At 37.5% G+C, this 19,786-nt stretch overlaps 1 protein-coding gene across 4 annotated transcripts in view; it reads left to right on the top strand.

Moving 5' to 3' along the window:
- The window catches only part of EFEMP1 (EGF containing fibulin extracellular matrix protein 1), a 61,311-nt gene extending 44,463 nt beyond the window's left edge, over positions 1 to 16,848 (top strand). For 3 of the 4 annotated variants that reach the window (XM_045077859.1, XM_004780295.3, XM_013049869.1), the window contains 6 exons: positions 3,055 to 3,174; positions 4,149 to 4,268; positions 5,382 to 5,501; positions 9,506 to 9,629; positions 9,714 to 9,909; positions 14,366 to 15,972. In XM_045077859.1, coding sequence (XP_044933794.1) covers positions 3,055 to 3,174; positions 4,149 to 4,268; positions 5,382 to 5,501; positions 9,506 to 9,629; positions 9,714 to 9,909; positions 14,366 to 14,527 — 842 coding nt within the window. In that variant the 3' untranslated portion in view covers positions 14,528 to 15,972. Of the gene's footprint in view, positions 1 to 3,054; positions 3,175 to 4,148; positions 4,269 to 5,381; positions 5,502 to 9,505; positions 9,630 to 9,713; positions 9,910 to 14,365; positions 15,973 to 16,540 lie in introns of those variants that run through there. The other variant, XM_004780297.3, reaches the window with a different exon arrangement.
- Positions 16,849 to 19,786: the final 2,938 nt, after the last annotated feature.

The raw sequence follows: 19,786 nt of genomic DNA, 5'->3' as shown, positions 1-19,786 counted from the left end.
CCTGCTCTGTGCATTTTTTAATGACTGGAAGAACACAGTGTGAGGAGATTGACTGGCAAATGAGAAGTGAACAGTAAAAAGTAAATGTGTTCTAAGTTCAGTCAAGAGGTTCATCCTGCAATAGGAGTAAAACTTTCTTACTGACTCCCTGTGTCAATTCTATCTATATGATATTAATAGCAATTTACATACCACCTTTTAACATACATCAGTGAGGAGGCTTTATTTCCTCTTCGGAACAGAGGATAAGAGTGTGGGAACAGGATGCTAGCATTAATTTTCGCCTGAGAATGTTCACTGTTGATGTCAGGAATGTCAACACTGAGCCCGTCATGGGCCCTGTCCCAGTTCTGCTCACCACGGGGCTTTGTCCAGGTACTGGAGTGAATGCTCAGCCTCCGAGGAAGGCCCAGGCCTTGTGTGACTGAAGCTGTGATTTAGGAGAAGACTGTGTAGAAAACACCACAGGCACCAAAGTTTTGCCTGATGGATTAGTCAGGAAAATAAACAATTGAGGGTGTAAAAAGTACAGAAAAAGAACTAACTCAACCTACTATGGGAGCAATTAAAGGGAGTAAAATGTATGACCATAGCCGTATATGATAGAGCAGGAGGAAATGTTCTTAAATTCAGATCTAATTATGTGGCATCCCTGCTGTTCCCCTCACCCACGGAACCAAATCCACATCATCAACAGAACATCTAAGGTCTTCTTCCATCAGATTCTTGCCCAGCTCTGTTGTATCAACACCTTTCTCCCCCCAGAATATTAAACTGCAGGCTTGTCCACTAGTTATAGTTCCCCACATACATCACACAGTTTCACACTTTAGTGCCTCTACATAAAATCGTTCGGCACCAGGAACATGCAGCCCTGGCAAACTCCTATTCAGTTTCCAAATCCCAGCTCAGGGTCACTTCCTCTGGGTAGTCTTCCATGATTTACCCAGCCATGATTAGTTACTCCCTCTTCTACCTCACTACTTCTCAAATCTAAATGAGTCTTTCTTTCTTTCTTTCTTTCTTTTTTTTAATTTCCAGTCTGTTGCAGGTCAATACTATTATACACTACAGTAAAAATGTTGTGGTAACACAAATGGCTATTCCTAAACACATATCCTCATTTTCTGTAGTTATTTGTTGCAGACTGGTCCAAATAGTACAAGGACCAACAGTAGTCAGCAGATCACACCTTGAGCAGAAAGGTGCTTTCTGTCCCTTGTATAGCTTTCTACCATTGATCTTATCATTCCATGCAATAATATGTACTGTATGTATTTATCATCATTATAAAACTAGAGTGCCAAACACAGTGCTTGAAAATAACAACGATTCACTGGATGTTCACTGGTTGAGAAGACAGGCATCATTTATTCATCAAGTATTTACTGAGCGCTGACTGTGTACCAGATACTGTTCTAAGTGCTGGGCCTACATTTTACAGAATCACGCTCTTCACAGAACTGTTAAAAGGGACCATTTATACAAATTAGCTGTCAATACTGGCAACTGGCTATAGTACTGGGTAGTAGGAAGAACTATGCTAAAATTGGTCTTAATTAGTATAAAGTCTACACTGACTCAGCTGATGTTTATTGAGCACCTACTATGCCAGACCCTGTTCCAGGTATTAAGCACACAGCAGTGAACAGACAAAAAATTTTCTACCTTCACCTAAAGAGGAGACAGGTATTATTTGCCAAGCATTATAGTGAGGGAGACAGATAAGAAGCAAATAAACACATAACACAATGGGAAGGAGTGTCAGTGGCTACAGAGAAAGAAAAAATGGTTACAAAGCAGAAAAAAAGGACAGATGCGACTGAAGAAGCCATTTCATATGGATGGACAGAGGTGGCCTCCCTGAGATGACATCTGAGCAGACACCTCAATAAATGAGGTAGAAAACCATGCCAATGTCATTACCTTTTATTTCAATATTGAAGTGAAATCAAATATATTTGGCAGTCTATTAATAATAGCTGCCATTTATTTTTACCTGTTTTTTACGAGGAAGTTTGTCTATATAATTTCATGTTATCCTCCCCAAAAGTCTACCACACTGTTGGGTTACCACTTACAGAAGAGGAAATGGAAGCTCTGAGAGGTTAAGACCATGCTAGTAAGTGCCAGAACAAAGAGTCATCCCAGGTTACCCTGAGGCCACCTGAGCATAGTTTCAGTCAGAGGGACTCAGCATCAAGAATTGTTTTGTTTTCGTTTTTTTAACCATAAGGTAGTGTCCCTGCTGTCTTACTTTGTAGATGCATGATTGTTATTTTAAGTTACACACGCCATGTTAGAGTTGTCACAAAGTGTAGAGTTAATGAAATTTTATTATGCTTCTAAGATGTTGATCCTACTCCACACATTCTCAACTGACCATTTTATAGCTGGAAATATTTATCTGAGAAGAACACAGCCTGGAACATTTCACCAGAGTGTCAGAGGGCACTCTCAAGAGGTAATGTGTTCAGCATCCTCCTCCTTCCACAGTGTTCTTTCATTTGGTTCTCACAGAAATGTCGTAAGATACACATAGCAAGCATTACTATCCACATTTTACCAAAAAAAAAAACCAAGAAGCCAAATGTTTATATTACTTGGCCAACATCACCAGCTGAGCGACAGGCCATGCCTCCTTTCTCTTAGTTTTATGCTACATCCGTTGATTCTTCCATAGTCCTTTTTCCCTTCCGTAATTACAGATAATCTTTTAGATCCCCAAACTGACATACATATTCATATATATATATATATATATATACACACACACGTGTGAAATAGTCTTCATTGTTTTTCTGTCTTTAAATCTCAACCCACTCAACCAGTTTTATGAAGTCTTTGTTTTTAACATCTCACTCAACTGCAGAATGCAAACCAAAGTATATTTTTTAAAAGCAAATCCTAATTTAGAAAGAGAGGGAAAGAATTACCTTGAAAATGAGATTTTTCTCCAGCTAGGTTTTCTAGATAATGTTCCAGTGAGAACTAAAGAACTAACAGCTGTGGATAGTCAATAACGTGGTTCTCTTTGTGTGCCTGATAACCTAGACATAGATGAATGCACCATCCCTCCATATTGCCACCAAAGATGCGTGAACACACCAGGATCATTTTATTGCCAGTGCAGTCCTGGATTTCAGTTGGCCGCAAACAACTATACCTGCGTAGGTAAGATTTGGGGAAACTGCCATAGTGACTGATTTCTGTCTTCAGAACAAACATCAGGGCATGTTGCAATATTTCCAGTTTTCTGTGCTCTTGAGTGAACTGGCATTATCTTCCCTACGTTAAGCTGAAAAGACAATAACCAATCTGTTTCTTAAAACACATCAAGATATGAATGGAAAACTTTGTTAACCTTGGTGTTAGTTATCCTCTGTGGGTGTATCAAAGATATAAAAAACTACAGATCAATTGATATACACACACTAATTAGTCAACAGTGTGTGATATAAATGCTGAAGGTGCCAATGGGTTATTGTAAGTCCAAGTACATAAATTTTCACTGAAAGTGCATCTGATTTTTACATGCTGCTTCTCCCCTTTCAGAATGCAGTGTCATAGCACACAGTTTTAGGATTGGCATGACATGGAAAGAATCTAGTGCAGGAAAAATGCCTTTTCACAATATTTTCAGTGCCTTAGAGCATTGCAAAACTCTGTATGGGTCTCAACGGCTTATGTTATAATTGTAATGGAATTTAACAGAACCCATTTAAAAAGTAATAAATAGCAGAGATAAATCTTCACCACAGCATGCTGAGAGACTGTATCAATATGAATGTCTTCTATCAATTATTTATAGACTTGGCACTTTGCATCTGAACAACAATAAAAAGAAAATAGATACTGGAATGTATATTTATTAGAATCATTAAATTCTTTTGGAAAGATTCATCAAACACAAAACTAACTGTCATTCCCAGAAATAAATATTCTGGTATTTCTAAAAGAAGTACATGACAGACGTTTAAAGTTATTCCAACAAATATGAAACCTGAGTGGATATTCTCCAGTGAGCTTCCGCAGGGCAAAGAATCCAACCCAGGAATCATTCACTTATCAATAATGACATAAGTACAAAAAAGCAAGGATATGTTTTAAGACATAGATATATAAATGTATCTAATGTTTCCTTTCAGATATAAATGAATGTGATGCTAGCAATCAATGTGCTCAGCAATGCTACAACATTCTCGGCTCATTCATCTGTCAGTGCAATCAAGGATATGAGCTGAGCAGTGACAGGCTTAACTGTGAAGGTAAAATATTTTCCAAATAATTTGTAATAACAGTTCAATCTGTATAATTGCTGTTGCTTTATCCAATTTTGTACCTGTTTATGAAAACAAATTTTTCACCATGGAAATTCTATTTTAAAATCCAGATAATTAAGTTTAATTATAAAATTGCCTTTTTAGCATGTTATAAAGAGAAAGGAGAAGGAACAAAATAACTGAAGTATTAGATGTAGGCTGAGTCTAATAATTAGATGGGGTGTTCCAGTGTCTTGTTTCTCAAAGTGATCTGATGGCCAGCGGCACTGACACCTCCTTGTCTCTACTTGGGAGAAATACAGATGTCAGGCCCCAGACCAGACCTACTGAGTCAGATGCTGCATTTAACAAGAATCCCAGGTGGCTGGTATGCACATTTAAATTTGAAGAGAGGTAATCACATGTCAAAAACGTTAGAATATGAACCAAGAGGCCTGTCCTCTAGTCTTCCTCCTGCCGCTGTGTGACTTGGACATATTTCTTAAGTTGCCTCGGTTTCACTTTTCACATGAGTAAAAAGAGGGCCATTTAATTGGAAGGATGACCTTCAGAGTCCATTGCCCATGCATGTTCCACTGTGCAATTCAGAAGGCATAAGACATCCTGAGGGGGATGCCATTGACACTTGAGGTCTCTGACTTCCTCCCAGCTTTACTTGGGGCCACGAAGGTCATACCCCACCCAGGGAGGCCTCATATCATGCCACTATACTCAAAACCAAAAGGGACTGGCTCTGGACAGCTGCCTCTGCACATCTGAGCAAACTACAAGGATATCACCAATTGAGAAATACAAAGCATTCTTCCCCTTAATTCCCAATTCATTCAGTCTGCTCAGTTGGTATGGTTAGGTCCAAGATTTGCCAAACATTCATCAATGATTGACTAAAACTGATGGTAAAAAAACTCTTTGTGTGGTGAAGTTCTAGAGGAAATGAGCTGATATTATAGAATTTTCCCTCAAGCATCTTACAAAGTATTATATTTGTTTTTGAGTTTGCAGTATTTTTACCGTCTTACTTTATCTTTAAAATTATTACCAAAGTAGTGACCTGTAAGTTTTTCAACTCTGTGTCCCTGCTCTTGTCTGATTCAATAGACATTGATGAATGCAGAACCTCAAGCTACCTGTGTCAGTATCAGTGTGTCAATGAACCTGGGAAATTCTCATGTATGTGCCCCCAGGGATACCAAGTGGTGAGAAGTAGAACCTGTCAGGGTGAGTTTATTGTTTTCATATCTGTTAAGTGTTCATTTTTAACCAGTAAAAGCAGGGAGAAACTTTTAAGATTCTCTACCATAGACTCTCACTTTTTCTCTCTTGAATAAAATCTGAGCTCTTTTTCTTTTGTTCATATTACAATATGCACATCTCATAAAAAGGGAATTATTCAGTTAACACTGACTTTTTAAAAGATTTATTTATGTATTTACTTGAGAGAGAGTACGCATGCGTAAGCATGAGAAGGGGGACGGTCAGAGGAAGAAGCAGACTTCCTGCGGAGCAGGGAGCCCTATGCAGGACTCAATCCCAGGACTCCAGGATCATGACCCAAGCCAAAGGCGGTCGCTTAACCAACTGAGCCACCAGGCACCTCAACACTGACTTCTTAAAACTTAAAGTAATTGTTTTTCTTTCTTAAGGTACAAAAAATTTTAATAAAATATTGATACCTCTTCTATATAGCCTACATAATCTCTATCATACATATCTTCTAATCACCTGACCAAAAAGATTAAATTATTAAAATATTTCACCATGAGTTTGAGTCTAGAGAATAAAATTAATATGTGGGTTAGACAAGCCTCAAACCAGTCTCATACCCTCTAAAACACCAAGATTATAATTTAGGTGCTGAGAAAATCAGCCTCATGTATATTTAAATGTGCATAAATTCTTCACCAAAAAACTATTGATCCAAAAATAGCTAATATCCTAGGGTCCAGTTTTAAAATAAACATTCAGGTGGTCTTCATACCTACATACCTCAATGCTACATGTAGTTTCAAATTTTTTTAACAGGGAAAATTCTGCTCAGATAAAATCAAAAGTATAGTTCATCCTAGAAAAGCTAGAATAGACACTTACATTTACATAAAGCAGTGAAAGAGTGGGGAAAATGACTGAACTTGAAGACAGAAAAATTTTTTTTGAGTCCTAGCTGTACCACCTTCTAGCTGTATAATCTTGAACAAATTACCAAACATCTCTAAGCCTCAGCTTTCTCATTTGGAAAAGGGAGTTGTGAGTATGAAATGAGATAACATACATAAAAATTATTTGTAAACTATAAAGCCTTATAATCCAAGGTGTTTTCATAAAACTTACTTAGCAACACAAGTGATTAGTAGCAAATCTGCCCTAGAAAGTCCCCTTTAATCAGAACTGAGAAAAGACATAACAATGGTAGTAAAATCCTTTAAGAAAGGAAAAAAATCAAGGAAAGGAGACACTAGGGATTCTCAGTCTATAATTTTACAGGAGAATATTAACTCAGAGAAACACCCAGGACCTGGGATTTTATAGTATGCATATGATCATTCAACTAGACTCCAACCACTAAGTATGAGCATAATCAGAATGCCGTTCATTGCACAATGAACACCTTTATACCCCTTTCCAGGGTCCTAGAGACTCTAATGCTAATTAGAGTCTCTAATAGAAAAACATTGCATTCCAGTGATTTTATTTTTGAGACTGAAACCTTTAAAATGAATATTACATGGAGGAAAATATTAGCCAATGGGATATCTTAACCCATTTCCCTGGAGTCCTTCAAATAAATGTCTCTGTGTTTCTGATCATTAGTGGATTTGGTACTCTGCAAAAGACAGAAGTAAATTAACATACAGTAGAATCTTACCTGCCTACTCTATGTGTATGGAAACATATCCGTTACAATTAAAGGAGTAAAATGCACTGGAATTGCAAATAAGGGATTCATGAGTGTCATATCTTGAAGCTATGCAGCTCCAGAATGTTTAGTTAAGCCAAAACATTTTTATGAGAGAGACTTAACATTCTTTTAAGGTACAAAGCAATTGGTTTTCTCCACTAAAATTATCTCTTCCCAAACTCATTCATAGACTAAAGTAAAACCAAAAGGCTTAGTTTGAGGATGAAATAACTGTGCTCATTTCCACAACCTTGCAAAAATGAAAACTCTGTGTGTTTGGGTGGAAGGGGTGCACAGAGAAGGAGACAAAGAAACAGAGACAGAGAATATACATGCACACAGATGCACATTTATAAAATATTTTAATACTATTGATAATTCCTGAAAAACATTCCAGAAGGATTAAGGTATTAATTATGCCAGGCTCTAAATTAATGAAGTAATGAATGAAATTATTTTGCCTTTGCCATTCCTGGTCTCTATGTCACAAACCAGTCTTAGTTTAACTTGTAGCTAACAGCATCTTTATTTTTCAGAGAAGTCAAGAATATTGAAAGGACAAGTCAATTATGCTTTCTTCTAAGGGATCTAAATTCTTTCTTTAGCCATAGCCAATCCAAAAGAAGACACTTTGTATAACTGACCCTTGGAAACTCTTGGAAATTTTCCAGTCTCCTCTTAGGTTCCAGATAGCTTTGGCCAGTTTGGAAACTAAAAGAATTTTTTTTTTCCTCTGAAGAAAAGGCATGGAATTATTTTCATTTAGAAGATGTACTACCTTACAGTGGAAAGATGCCTGTTACTACCTGTTTGAACTTGAGCCACTTACTTAAATTAACCCTTATTTGTTTTTCCTCCATGTCAAGTAGAGATAATATCTCTCTCACCTATGTCTACATGATTTGTGTGAAGAGCAACTTAGTTCATTTCATATTTCTTAAAAGCCAGGTGCCCCTGAGTGCATTAGTGCTCGGTGGTAAGGGGATGTAAAGATGGATACCATAGTCCTGCCCTAAAGGGGTTTATAAGCTAATGAGAAGGTTAAGACAAACATGCAGATTTCAGTAATGTAAAGAAGAGAGCAATAAAGGCCCCTCCAAAAAGAACATGGGGTATGAGAATTCTGATAGGAAAAACAGATTTAACCCCAGCAGCTAGCCCTTTCCTGGCTTGCAGCAGGGATTGGGTAAATCACTTATGAAATGAGTAAATAAATGAACGAAAGTGTCTGGTTAACTGAAGCAGAAAGATTCAGAAAAACCTTATAATGGATAAAATTTAAATCATTATTCAAATGTAAAGGGAGGTAGACATAGCCAGGAATGTGAATATTAATATAGTTTTCATTGTTGCTGTTGTAATAGTAAATATAATGGCTATAATATTTATAGTAAATATAATAGTGGAAGTGTTCTCTCAGATGTCATCTGGAGGCTCCTAATTCCCAAGTCCCAAACCAGTCTGTATCCAGCCTGGCCTTCTCACAGCCCTCTTTTTCTGGGACTCTCTCCCTTTCTGGCTTACTCGCACTGCCTTTTCCTGGCTTGCCTCTCACCACAGCCCCTTCTTTAATTCACCTTCTTCCACACTGTCTCTAAATAGCTATGCCACCCAAGGTGCAACAGATCCAGACAGATTCAGGTTGTATGGGGGATCTGGGCTAAGTTTAATGTGCTTTTAGACGTGAGACTGAGTAGGACCTGAGTTAGTTGCATTTAATTGAGGACAGATGTAGCTGAGTCATTCCGAGCAGATTTGTGTATATGTATCATTTTATGATCTTTTTATCAAGCACCTGTTGTTCAACTGTTGAATTCAAAAGCCAGACATTAGCCATTGACAGACCTTATATAAAAGTGAAAGACAACAATTCTTGCCCTTGGGAGATTATAATTTAGTTAAGAATATAGATATGGCAATTGTTAATTTTAAGATAAAATGGACTTAAATAAGAGATGGATAAGTACACTGAATGATTAGAATAAATTCTGCCTGGAGGGTTAGAAGGCTGAGGAAGGAAGAGGCTTCTCAATTTGGCCTTGAAGTGTGCTGGTTAGATGAGATTTTTATCATTAGGGTGGGGAGGGCCTTCTCACTGGCAAAGCAGGAAGCAAAACCAAAGGAGAGGGCATTTGACTGACTCAGGAGCTTCCCAGAAAGGTAGAGCCTAGAGGTGTGCTTTTGGTAAGCAAGGCATGCGGGTGGAGACTTGATGCTCTGGGACTAGATTACACGGCCCAAGGGAAGCACAGCACAAGAAGTGAAGCTGCGAAGTATTATACAATTTTCTCACATCAGTAAATTCTTTAATCTTATGTGTTTACAGACATAAACGAGTGTGAGACCACAAATGAATGTCGGGAAGATGAAATGTGTTGGAATTACCATGGTGGCTTCCGTTGTTACCCGCGAAATCCTTGTCAAGATCCCTACGTTCTAACATCAGAGAAGTAAGAAAAATCAGAGCTTTTGAAAGTGAGAAGCTTCTGACCTTACCACACTAAACTGGAAAATACTTTTGTTTTTCTCCGCAGCCGATGTGTTTGCCCAGTCTCAAGTGCGGTGTGCCGAGAACTTCCCCAGTCTATAGTCTACAAGTACATGAGCATCCGATCGGATAGGTCTGTGCCATCAGACATCTTCCAGATACAGGCCACGACCATTTATGCCAACACCATCAATACTTTTCGGATTAAATCTGGAAATGAAAATGGAGAGTTCTACCTAAGAGTGAGTAGTACCCTGAGGGCAGCCGTAGCTGTTGGGACAGGTGCAAGTTTGCTGTGGTTTGGCAGTATTCACTTGGAAGGAAAGCTAACATTTAAGGAGTTTGTGTAAGATCTTCCTGTGTGCATTATCTCACTGGATCCTCCTGGTAACACTGTCAGATAGATACTGATACTTCTTCTCCATTTTTGCAGAACAGTGAGACACATATTTAGTAGCTTCTCTAAAGTCACTCAGATATCAAGTTGAAGGCTCTAATGGAGTTGTGTGTGACCAGTAGAACACAAGCCTACACACATACATACACACTCCAAACAGATACCGCAAATCAGTGATAGTTCTTTCATTGTACATAGAAAAAAATAATGCCTGGAGAGCTTTTCAAAAACCATAAATTCCTTATTGTTACATCTGCAAGATGATTTACATTCACAACAAAACCGAATCCTAGAAGCCTCTGAGCAATGACCCCAACCCCCGGCGCCAAATATGCCAATAGTTGCAGCCTTCTTGCAAACTTCCAGGGAGACAATGTGAGGTCACCTTTGAGTTTTCCGTTTCTTTCATTGCCTATATGAAATCTTTCTCTCAATTCTGCCATTTCTTTCTTCATGGTTATCTTTGCTTCCCCTTGCCCTTGCCTCTCTTCCTTTAAACTGGCTCTTGTACCCCCTCATCCCTCTAAGGGCTTCCAAGCCCTGACTCCAGTGCCTCAGCCTTCCAGGCCCCAGGCAACATCTAAGCAAGGTCATTTTAGGTGAAAATCCTGACATATTTTAAATAGGGCTCACCACTTCATGTGCAAATGATGGCACCCCACCAAGCAGTTTGCAGGGTTCCGGTAACTGTTTCACACTAAGGATGTTATTCATCAAGTTATAATTTTCTCAAAACTCCTTTGGGCACTCTTCATTTTTAATCAAATTTTAAAGTCAATATTTCATTTTAAGAACATGAAAAATAAATTGGGAAATTCATCCTTGTGGTAAAGTTTTACAGATTTTTAATGTTTACATGTTTATCCCATTCTTTGATATATTAAGTTCCCTTCCAACTCCAGAATTATGTGATTCTGCTTCTTTGCCAGTAAATTAGAAATGATTAATTTCTCATGACCAACTTCTGAAGAGAAAAATCTAACCCAAAATTTATTACTGTTCTTTTTTTCTAATAGCTAAGAATAAACTTCTTTAACATTTCATGCTTTAAATTTGAGGTATACTAGATATTTGTAAGAAGTTTACTCTAAATGAATTTGATGCAGTTCACATAATGCCAGTTTAATAATTCTAGCCCAAACAAATAACATTATTTGTAACCCATAGCAATAAAAGAGGTTCATCTCAAAATCTTTTTTAAAAAGTTTTCCACTTTGAACTTTTAGCTATTATTTAAGAAAATAAAATTACTAGCATAATCAACAGTTAAGCAAAGTTCCAGCATTTTATTTTCCTTGCAATAAACATAGCACTTTTAAAAGTTTTATGATTCCTATCAGTGCATTAATCGACTAGATATTTTCAAGTAAAAATTCTCACAGTGTTTTTCTCACATAAAATCTTTTTTTTTCCATGAATGATATAAAACTTTGGCAATTTTACTAATCCCAGAGTTAAATATTAAGTTATTTGAAATAAAAAGTCATTTTAAGATTATTTCTTATCACATAATTGAAGAAGTAGTTGGGTTAAATCCTACAAAATTTTTCTACTGAAAATCCATTGATGCATTAAAATCAGTAATCAGACCTTAATTAAGCTCCTACTGTATGCTCAGTCCCATGCCAGGTGCATGTAATATATATTTCCTTACTTTAAAGAGCTTTAAATATTACATGTGGCAAAAGTTTACATCTATGGGGGGGGTAATTTTGTGTTTGTTTAATTCCATGGTCCAAGATATCAAAGAATTAATGTTGGCTGAACAGTTAAAGAATGTTTCTTGATGGTCATGATACTGGACATGATCTTTGAAGGATCTATAGAATATAGGATTTTATTTATATTCCTTTTAGGAGAATACTGAGAAAACCTTTCTCCTTAGAAAAGAGGATATAGTGTAAAGAAGTAGTACATAAAACTGAAGGTAGAATACCATTCTCCCCATCCGTACCACCCAGGATCTATGCCTTATTGAGCCTATTTTCTTGTATGGTCTACAGTGTGGGTATAATGAGAGCAGACTGTCTATTCACTCTTCTATACTCATCCCAAGGAATATACCTGGCACAGAGCAGTTGTTCAAAAAATATTTTTAAATGAATGAATTAATTCAACTAGTGCCTTCAAAGTATTACTATTACCTTCAAGGGTCAAGCACCATGCTGGGTCCTAGAGATAAAACAGTGAATAAAACCAAGCCAATCCCTGTCCCAGTGGAGCTCATGGCCAAGACACTGAGCAAGTGCTCTCAAGTATGCTGAATATTACAATTGTTGCAAGTATTCATGAGTGCCTACCCAGTCAACTGCTAAGAAGATAGAAGCGGTCCAGAACCTCTGAAAAAGTGGACTTAAGCTGAAGACCGGCAGTTGAAGACTAGCAAATGGAAGGAGTAAAAAGCAGTCCAGTTGGTCTGAAACTCCTGAGTACTGCCTGTGGAGTCGCTTGAGAGGATCCTGGAGAGATGAGCAGGGTGCAGATCACAGAATACCTGAAAGATCATATTAAGGTTTCAGGTAGAGGAATGGCTGTCATATTATCATGTTAAAAAATGATGCCTGGCTACACTGCAGAGCCTGGATTGGAGTGGGACAAGAATAGAAATGAAGAGACCAGTTAGTAGTTCAAGAGAATGGGGTACTACAGCAGTAGCAGTGAGTCCAAAAACAGTGGAGAGATTTATGAAGATACAGGAAGAACTACATGACTTGGTGAATCATTGGCTATGGTGAGGTGGAGGAAGAGGAGGTACCAAGATAGCACCAAAGCAACATAAGTTTCTGTTGTGAGCAACAGTAAATGATTATGGAGCCATTTATTAAGATAGGGAAGAAGGAACCAGTATAGAGAGGAAAGTGAGTTCAGTCTGGACATCCTTTCAGCTTGGACCCTTCTTTTAAGTAGGTGGCCTCACCTCCTACTCTCCTGAAACAGCTGAGGCCAAGAGACATGAATTACCTGAACTTTCCACTCATCCCCTACAAATTTAGGTTCATGTGTCCTCCTTCTTACCTTCTCCCTTGAGTTTTCCAAAGATGAGGTTTTACTGCTGTCAATCAAGGCTAATTCACCACCTATATTCTTGCTTCCATCTCCTCTAGAACTTTGTTCCATCAAACTCCCATCTACCTCCTACGTATTCAACTTGCCTTCCCCTACATGTTGCCCTCTCTCTCCTCTCCCTTCCTAAAGGGAGGTTTCCTAAAACACAGCCTATAAACACAGTCTTTGAATTCTTACTTCCTAGTCACCCTTCAGTCTTCTGTTCCCATTACCCTACTGAAGTTGCTCTGAAAAAAGCCACCAATGACATCCATACTGCCACCTCCAGAGGGCATTTTTGAGTTCCAGTCTCCTTCAGCCTTACTATTCTTTTGGATACTGCTGGCCATTCATCTGTTTCCCACTTCATCATCTGTTTCTTCTCAGCTTCCCTCAATGGCTTCTTCTCTGCCCACTCCTTAAATAGTGGCTTCTCCTAGTTCCAGTCTTAGCACATATACATTTTCTCCCCTGGTTTAAATGTCCACTCATTGGACATTAACTGTTAAATCCTAACCCACTGTCTGTACCCCTGCTTTCCTCTGGCATTCAGATTCACACATCTGCTTGCCTGCCTGCCTGCTCTTCCAATTTACCTACTCTCCAGTACCCATTACATTCTTCATCAAAATGAATGAGTTTCTCTTGAACATACTTCTTTATAAAACTTCCAATTATATTTGGTGACTCTCCTCAGACATTAAAAAGTCTCCCCTCAGTGCTTCAAGGTTCCTCCTCTTTTTCCCTGATTTTTTACCTTTGTGTGTCTTCTTTATGTATATCCTCCATAACCTCATGTATCTTAGCATTTGCTATGTTCTATTGAAATTAACTATTTACATATTTACATTTCTTTGGCTACTAGAATGTAAACAAATGCATAATGCTAAGAAGTGAAAGGTAATAACATTCTTTACTTGTTCAAAAAAATTATCAGATTTTCACCTGAACTACAGTCTTTATAAAGGCTGGTACTACTCAATAAAAGTGAAGAGAAACATTAACAGAGAGGGATGAACAGAAAACACAGAACTATCAAGAAAGCAGGTCCCAGGACCATGGAACTAATGACTATGTGTGGACAAGGGGGGAAGAACCAAGAAAGGTCAAAACCAAGAAGGAATTAAGTAGTGACTTTTATCCTACCCTCAAAATTCTTCCCCTAATTCTTATAGGACTTGGTATACTCTTAAATAATAGAAACTTCAGTTCAAGAAAAATTATTCTCTCCCTCCCTCTTTTTTCTTTTATTTTAGCAAACAAGTCCTGTAAGTGCAATGCTTGTGCTGGTGAAGTCGCTATCAGGACCAAGAGAATATATCGTGGACCTGGAGATGCTAACCGTGAACAGTATAGGAACCTTCCGCACAAGCTCAGTGTTAAGATTGACAATAATAGTGGGGCCATTTTCATTTTAGTCTTTTCAAAGAGTCCACTATAGGCATTTAAATCATCCAAAGAATATTGTTACCATAAAGCACTATTTTATTTATAGACGTATCTAGTACATCTACATCTATATGCTGTACACTCACCAGTAATTCAAACAATTACACCATGGTATAAAGTGGGCATTTAATCTGTAAAGATTCAAAGTTTGTCTTTATTACTGTATATAAATTAGACATTAATCCACTAAACTGGTCTTCTTCAAGAGAGCTAAGCATACCCTAGCCAATGAAACTTGGATTCTTTTCTGTCAAAGTGGATCAAAGCAATGATTATCTTCTGTGGTGCGTAAGGAAACTTAGCACAGCTCCACTGACAGTCTCATAAGGAGGCAACCATCATAACACTGAACAGCATGCAAGTTCAAGAATGAATTTTTTAACTGCTTTTTAAGAAAATGGAAAAAGTCAATAAAGATATATTTCTTTAGAAAATGAGGATCTACCATATTTGTGTTGTTTTTATTTTCATTATCAGTCTAAACACAGTTGTTTATTACTTACTTAGTAATAAACAATTATTGTATATTTGCTCGTTTCTGTTGAATATTTTAAATTTGGTCAGAAATTTTTTATTGTGAATGTGAACAAAACAGTAAGCAAAATTCCCAAAGTGAATAAGTTATCCATAGAACAATTATTATACTGAGACATCACAGAGAGATAAGAAAACAAATCATTTTAAAACTATATTGGAGTTGACCTGAAGAAGCAAATTCAATGTATTTGTCAGTTCAAGCTGCTGTAATAAAATACTATAGACAGGGTGACTCATAAATGACAGAAATTTTTTTCTTCCACCCTAGAGGCTGGAAGTCTAAGATCAAAGTTCCAGCATGGTCATGTTCTGATGAGAGCTGTCCTCCAGGTTGCAGACTTGTATATTCACATGCTAGAAAGAGAGTGAGAGGGTTCTCTTCAAGTCCGTTTTGTAAGAGTACTAATCTCATTGATGAGGGCTCCACCCTTATGACCTAATTACCTCTCAAAGGCCTCAACTTGTAATGCTATCACCTTGGAAGTTAGGATTTCAACATTCGGGGAGGACAAAAAGCTCAATGTATAACACTCAGTAAATGTAAGTACATCCCTGAATTCAGGTATTCCACAAGATGTAGAACAAAATGAAGAATAGGTATTAATAGGTATTGTACTGAGGAAACTTTAGCTTCTGAATAAAATTAAAACTCTAGAGATTCACTTATAACTAAAATTCTCATCTTTATATGTGAAGCTCACAGAGGAAGAAAATGAGAATGGTTCTTATTCTTAGCATCCAGAGTGACCGTGAACTAAAGCAAACTGCCCTCCCTCTGAATTCAAAGGAAAGGTTTTATGTATTATTTGTTTAAAGTGTAACTGCTTCACTTTGATGTATCATATTTTTAAATAAAAATAAATATTCTTTTAGAGGATCACTCTATCTTTGGAGGTTTTTTTAAGTGTAACCAGTAATCAATATCATTTTGTCTGGGGGAAAAAAATTAATTATAACTGCTAGAACAAGAACGTCCATTTGGTTTTTTTCTAATAGATAATCTAGGAGATAAGGGAGGAGGAAAGACTGCTAAAATCATACCACAAGAAGGGTGCAGCCAATTTTCTCTTATATCCGGTTTCAAAACACATATGAGTAACCTCTGACACCCAGGCAAGCTCAGCCTTGAAACAGGTGTTTCTCAAAGTGTTGACTAAATGTGCAGTAGTTGTCAAAAAGTCAGTTCACCAAGAAGTCAAGAAACAAAACACAAACTTCTTATGTGAACAGGGGATGGGCTTTTGTTAAAGGGGCACAGAAACGGAGATGAGAGAACAGGTCTGGCCAAGAGCCATACAAAGAAGCAGAATGAACAGCAGCCTCAACACAGCAGGGCTGGTGAGGGCGTTCCCGTCACTCCGTCCACATGAGTACTTGCAGTCCAGATAAATTAAGGCTTGATCTAAACTTCTCTGTTTTTAATGAGTCTATTGATTTTTCTACAGATGGACACAGTTCTCAAATCAGTGATGGGAATGGAGAGAGTTTAAAAAGAAAGTCTAAGACCTCTAAGTAAGAAGACAGTTTTAAAGTAAGAAGACAGTTTCTTATCTATAACTCTACAAAGGATTACAGAAGAAGAAACAGAAATTTCTCTGAAATATTTATATATAAGCCCTGGCTCTCCACCCCCACTTCTAAGCATTCATATAATATTGTAGAATTACATATTACTATTATATAATTATATCCTATATATTATGGAATAATATATTTGATATTATATGTTATATAAATATATAAATAAATAAATTATTTCTGTGTTATGTAATTAAGATATAAAACATGTTATAATATATAGGAATTTTTAAACTGCATTTTTATAATAATATTAAAATAATTAATAGATAGATAGATAGATACAGAAATCATTAACTGCAGGGGCACCTGCCTGGGGCAGTCGGTTAAGCATCCAACTCTTGGTTTCAGCTCAGGTCATGATCTCAGTCCCATGTTGTGAGACTGATTCCATGTTGGGCTCCCTGCTCAGGGTAGAGTCTGTTTAAGACTGTCTCCCTCTGCCCTTCCTCCCTCTCTAAAATAAATAAATCATAAAAAGGACAGAAACTAAAAGAAAGCATTAACTATAGGCAAAATGGCTGCACTTTCATCCCAAAGCCTAGCCCTATTCACAAATCATAGACAGATCAGAAGGGTTGATACAATGAAATGTCACTGATGTGATTCCCTTATTAATTGTAAAGTACACAATACAATTCATTTAAAGGTGTACAATTAAGTGACTTTTAGTATATTACGATGTTATGCAAATATCAGCACTATCTAGTCCCATACCCATTATACACCCCATATTCATTAGCAGTAACGTCTCATTCCCCAACCCACAAAGTAGCAGGAGTTACCACTAATCTAGTTTCTGTCTTTGAATTTGTCTTTCTGGACACTTCATATAAATAGAGTCACACAAGAGATACCCTTTTGTGGCTTTTTCACTTAGCATGATATTTGTAAGTTTCAGCCATATTGTAGCATGTATCAGTCCTTCATTCCTTTCTATGACTAAAAAATATTCCATAGTGTAGACATACCACATTTTACCATGTTGATGCTGGCAGGCCAGGTCCAAGGAGCCAGAATGGGGTCCCGTAGGACAAGCCAAGAGGGTCCTTGCAGTGAGCCAGCCGGGAGTGAGAGCAGAGTTTACTGAAAACACAGAGAGCGCGGATACAGATGGAGTGTCTGGGAGACTCAGAAAGGAAAGGTGGGAGTCTGGTCTTTGCTTGGGGTTGGAGGTTTTTGTTGAGGATTTTGGCTTGGTGTATGTGTCCTCTTAGGCATCCAGAAACCAGTTAGAACAAAGACAAGGACTTAGGTGTTATTCCTTGGAAGCAGGGGTCATGGCATCAAGATGTCTAGCTCCAATGGTGGTTTAGAACATGATTATGATGGCTTTGGTCCTTCTTTAGATGTTCTCTATTCTAAAGGAATCGTTAACTCCTTATTCTTTACAAGGAGGACATACACTATTTGCATTCTAAGGCATGTGTAAAGTGGGGATACAGGTCCTAGCATGAATAAAACCAGGAAAAGAAGCAAAAAGCAGATTTTTATGGAGTCCTTCAGTTTCCCTGTTTCACATTCATCAGCTGAGGAACATAAGCTGATATGTTCTTCCCACCTGTAATTCCTTTTTGTCTTAGCTACAAAGAGGAAACTGATTCTTAGATGACTCATCCACTAATTTCACAACCTAAATCACCCATTTTTAGTTACATTTTTAACTAAAAAAAAAGAATAGAAAAAAAAACTAGCTAGTGAAAAAAATATATATCTTTCATTCTCAGAAGCAAAATCCTTGAAAGAGATTTGGAAAGCTAACACATAATTTCCCTTACAGGTACACCAATCCTCAGTAAACAGAAAAATCTCCTGTTCTCTTTTTAATGTCATTTGAAATTCAAAATAAAGTAAACATCTTCACTAAAAACAAACCAAACCAGTAAGACAAAGACCTGCTTTGTTTTCGAACTACACATGACTCCCTCCTCCCCTTCTCAATGAGAAACACTGATTTAAACCAGCTCTCATAGATGGGCATTACAAGACAAATACATCCCAGAATCATGATTATTCAGAGGCAAACATTTATTGAGCAACTTCTATAGTAATCCTTTCCAACGTTTAAGAGTGTGATGTATTATAAAAGAACCAGTTCTAACATTAACCACTTGTAATACTTAGCTTTCTTTATCCATTAAACTGAGATATTGAAAGAAGGAGCTTTTCCAGTTTTAACAACTGTAACTCATCCCTACCCCTGGGCTGCATGGACAGATAAGTTACCTCAATTTGCCAAATTTTTTAAAGCATCTGAGCACTCCTTGTGTCCAGTGACTATTGGGAGCACTGGACATTGGTAGAAGAGAAGATTCATAGTGCCTTCCCCAAAATAGATCTTCACACTGTGGGTTCATTAATTGGGGCCAAGGACCAATTTAGCTATAATTTTTTTTTTTTTACTTTTTTAAAAAAAGATTTTATTTATTTATTTGAGAGAGATAAAGTGAGAGAGAGCCTGAGAGGGGAAAAGGTCAGAGGGAGAAGCAGACTCCCCATGGAGCTAGGAGCCCAATGTGGGACTCCATTCCAGGACTCCGGGATCATGACCTGAGCCGAAGGCAGTTGCTTAATTGAGCCACCCAGGCACCCTAGCTATAAATTTTTAAATCACAATTCAAAATATTTTTTTTTTGCTATTTGGTCTGTTAAATTATGCATGTTTTTGCTCCTTTTCACTGATACTGAAACAGAAATACTCATGTTAAATGAAAAGTCATTTTGCCTTGTTTCACCAGTGAAAAAAGTCCAGCCATGGGTTCCCACACTTCCAAACATGCTTCCCTGGAAATATGTATATTCTTAGTAAGTTTCAGTAATAAAGACATAACTGGATCATTTCCATCACTTCACCATTCTGTTAAACATTCCTGGGCTCAGAGACTTCCGTGCTCTATAACTGGACAGTTCCATTCTGACAGTGATTAGGAAAGGCCTCTTGGTTATTAAGACTGCCCCCTCCCCCAAAATAAGATCCCCTCAGCTGCAAAATTTCCCTCTTAACTGATTTCTTTAACAACTTGCTATCTCCACTCCCTCTAAACATAAAACCTCTTATTACATGGGTGCACTTCTTTTTAATAACAATAACCATAATAGGATTCTAAATTCAG

Source organism: Mustela putorius, unplaced genomic scaffold (genome assembly GCF_011764305.1).
Source record: "Mustela putorius furo isolate JIRA1106 unplaced genomic scaffold, ASM1176430v1.1 tig00000224_pilon_pilon_pilon, whole genome shotgun sequence".
In the NCBI taxonomy this organism is placed as follows: Eukaryota; Metazoa; Chordata; class Mammalia; order Carnivora; family Mustelidae; genus Mustela; species Mustela putorius.
Note: the sequence above shows the minus strand (reverse complement) of the source record. Positions and strands in the feature narration are given on the sequence as shown.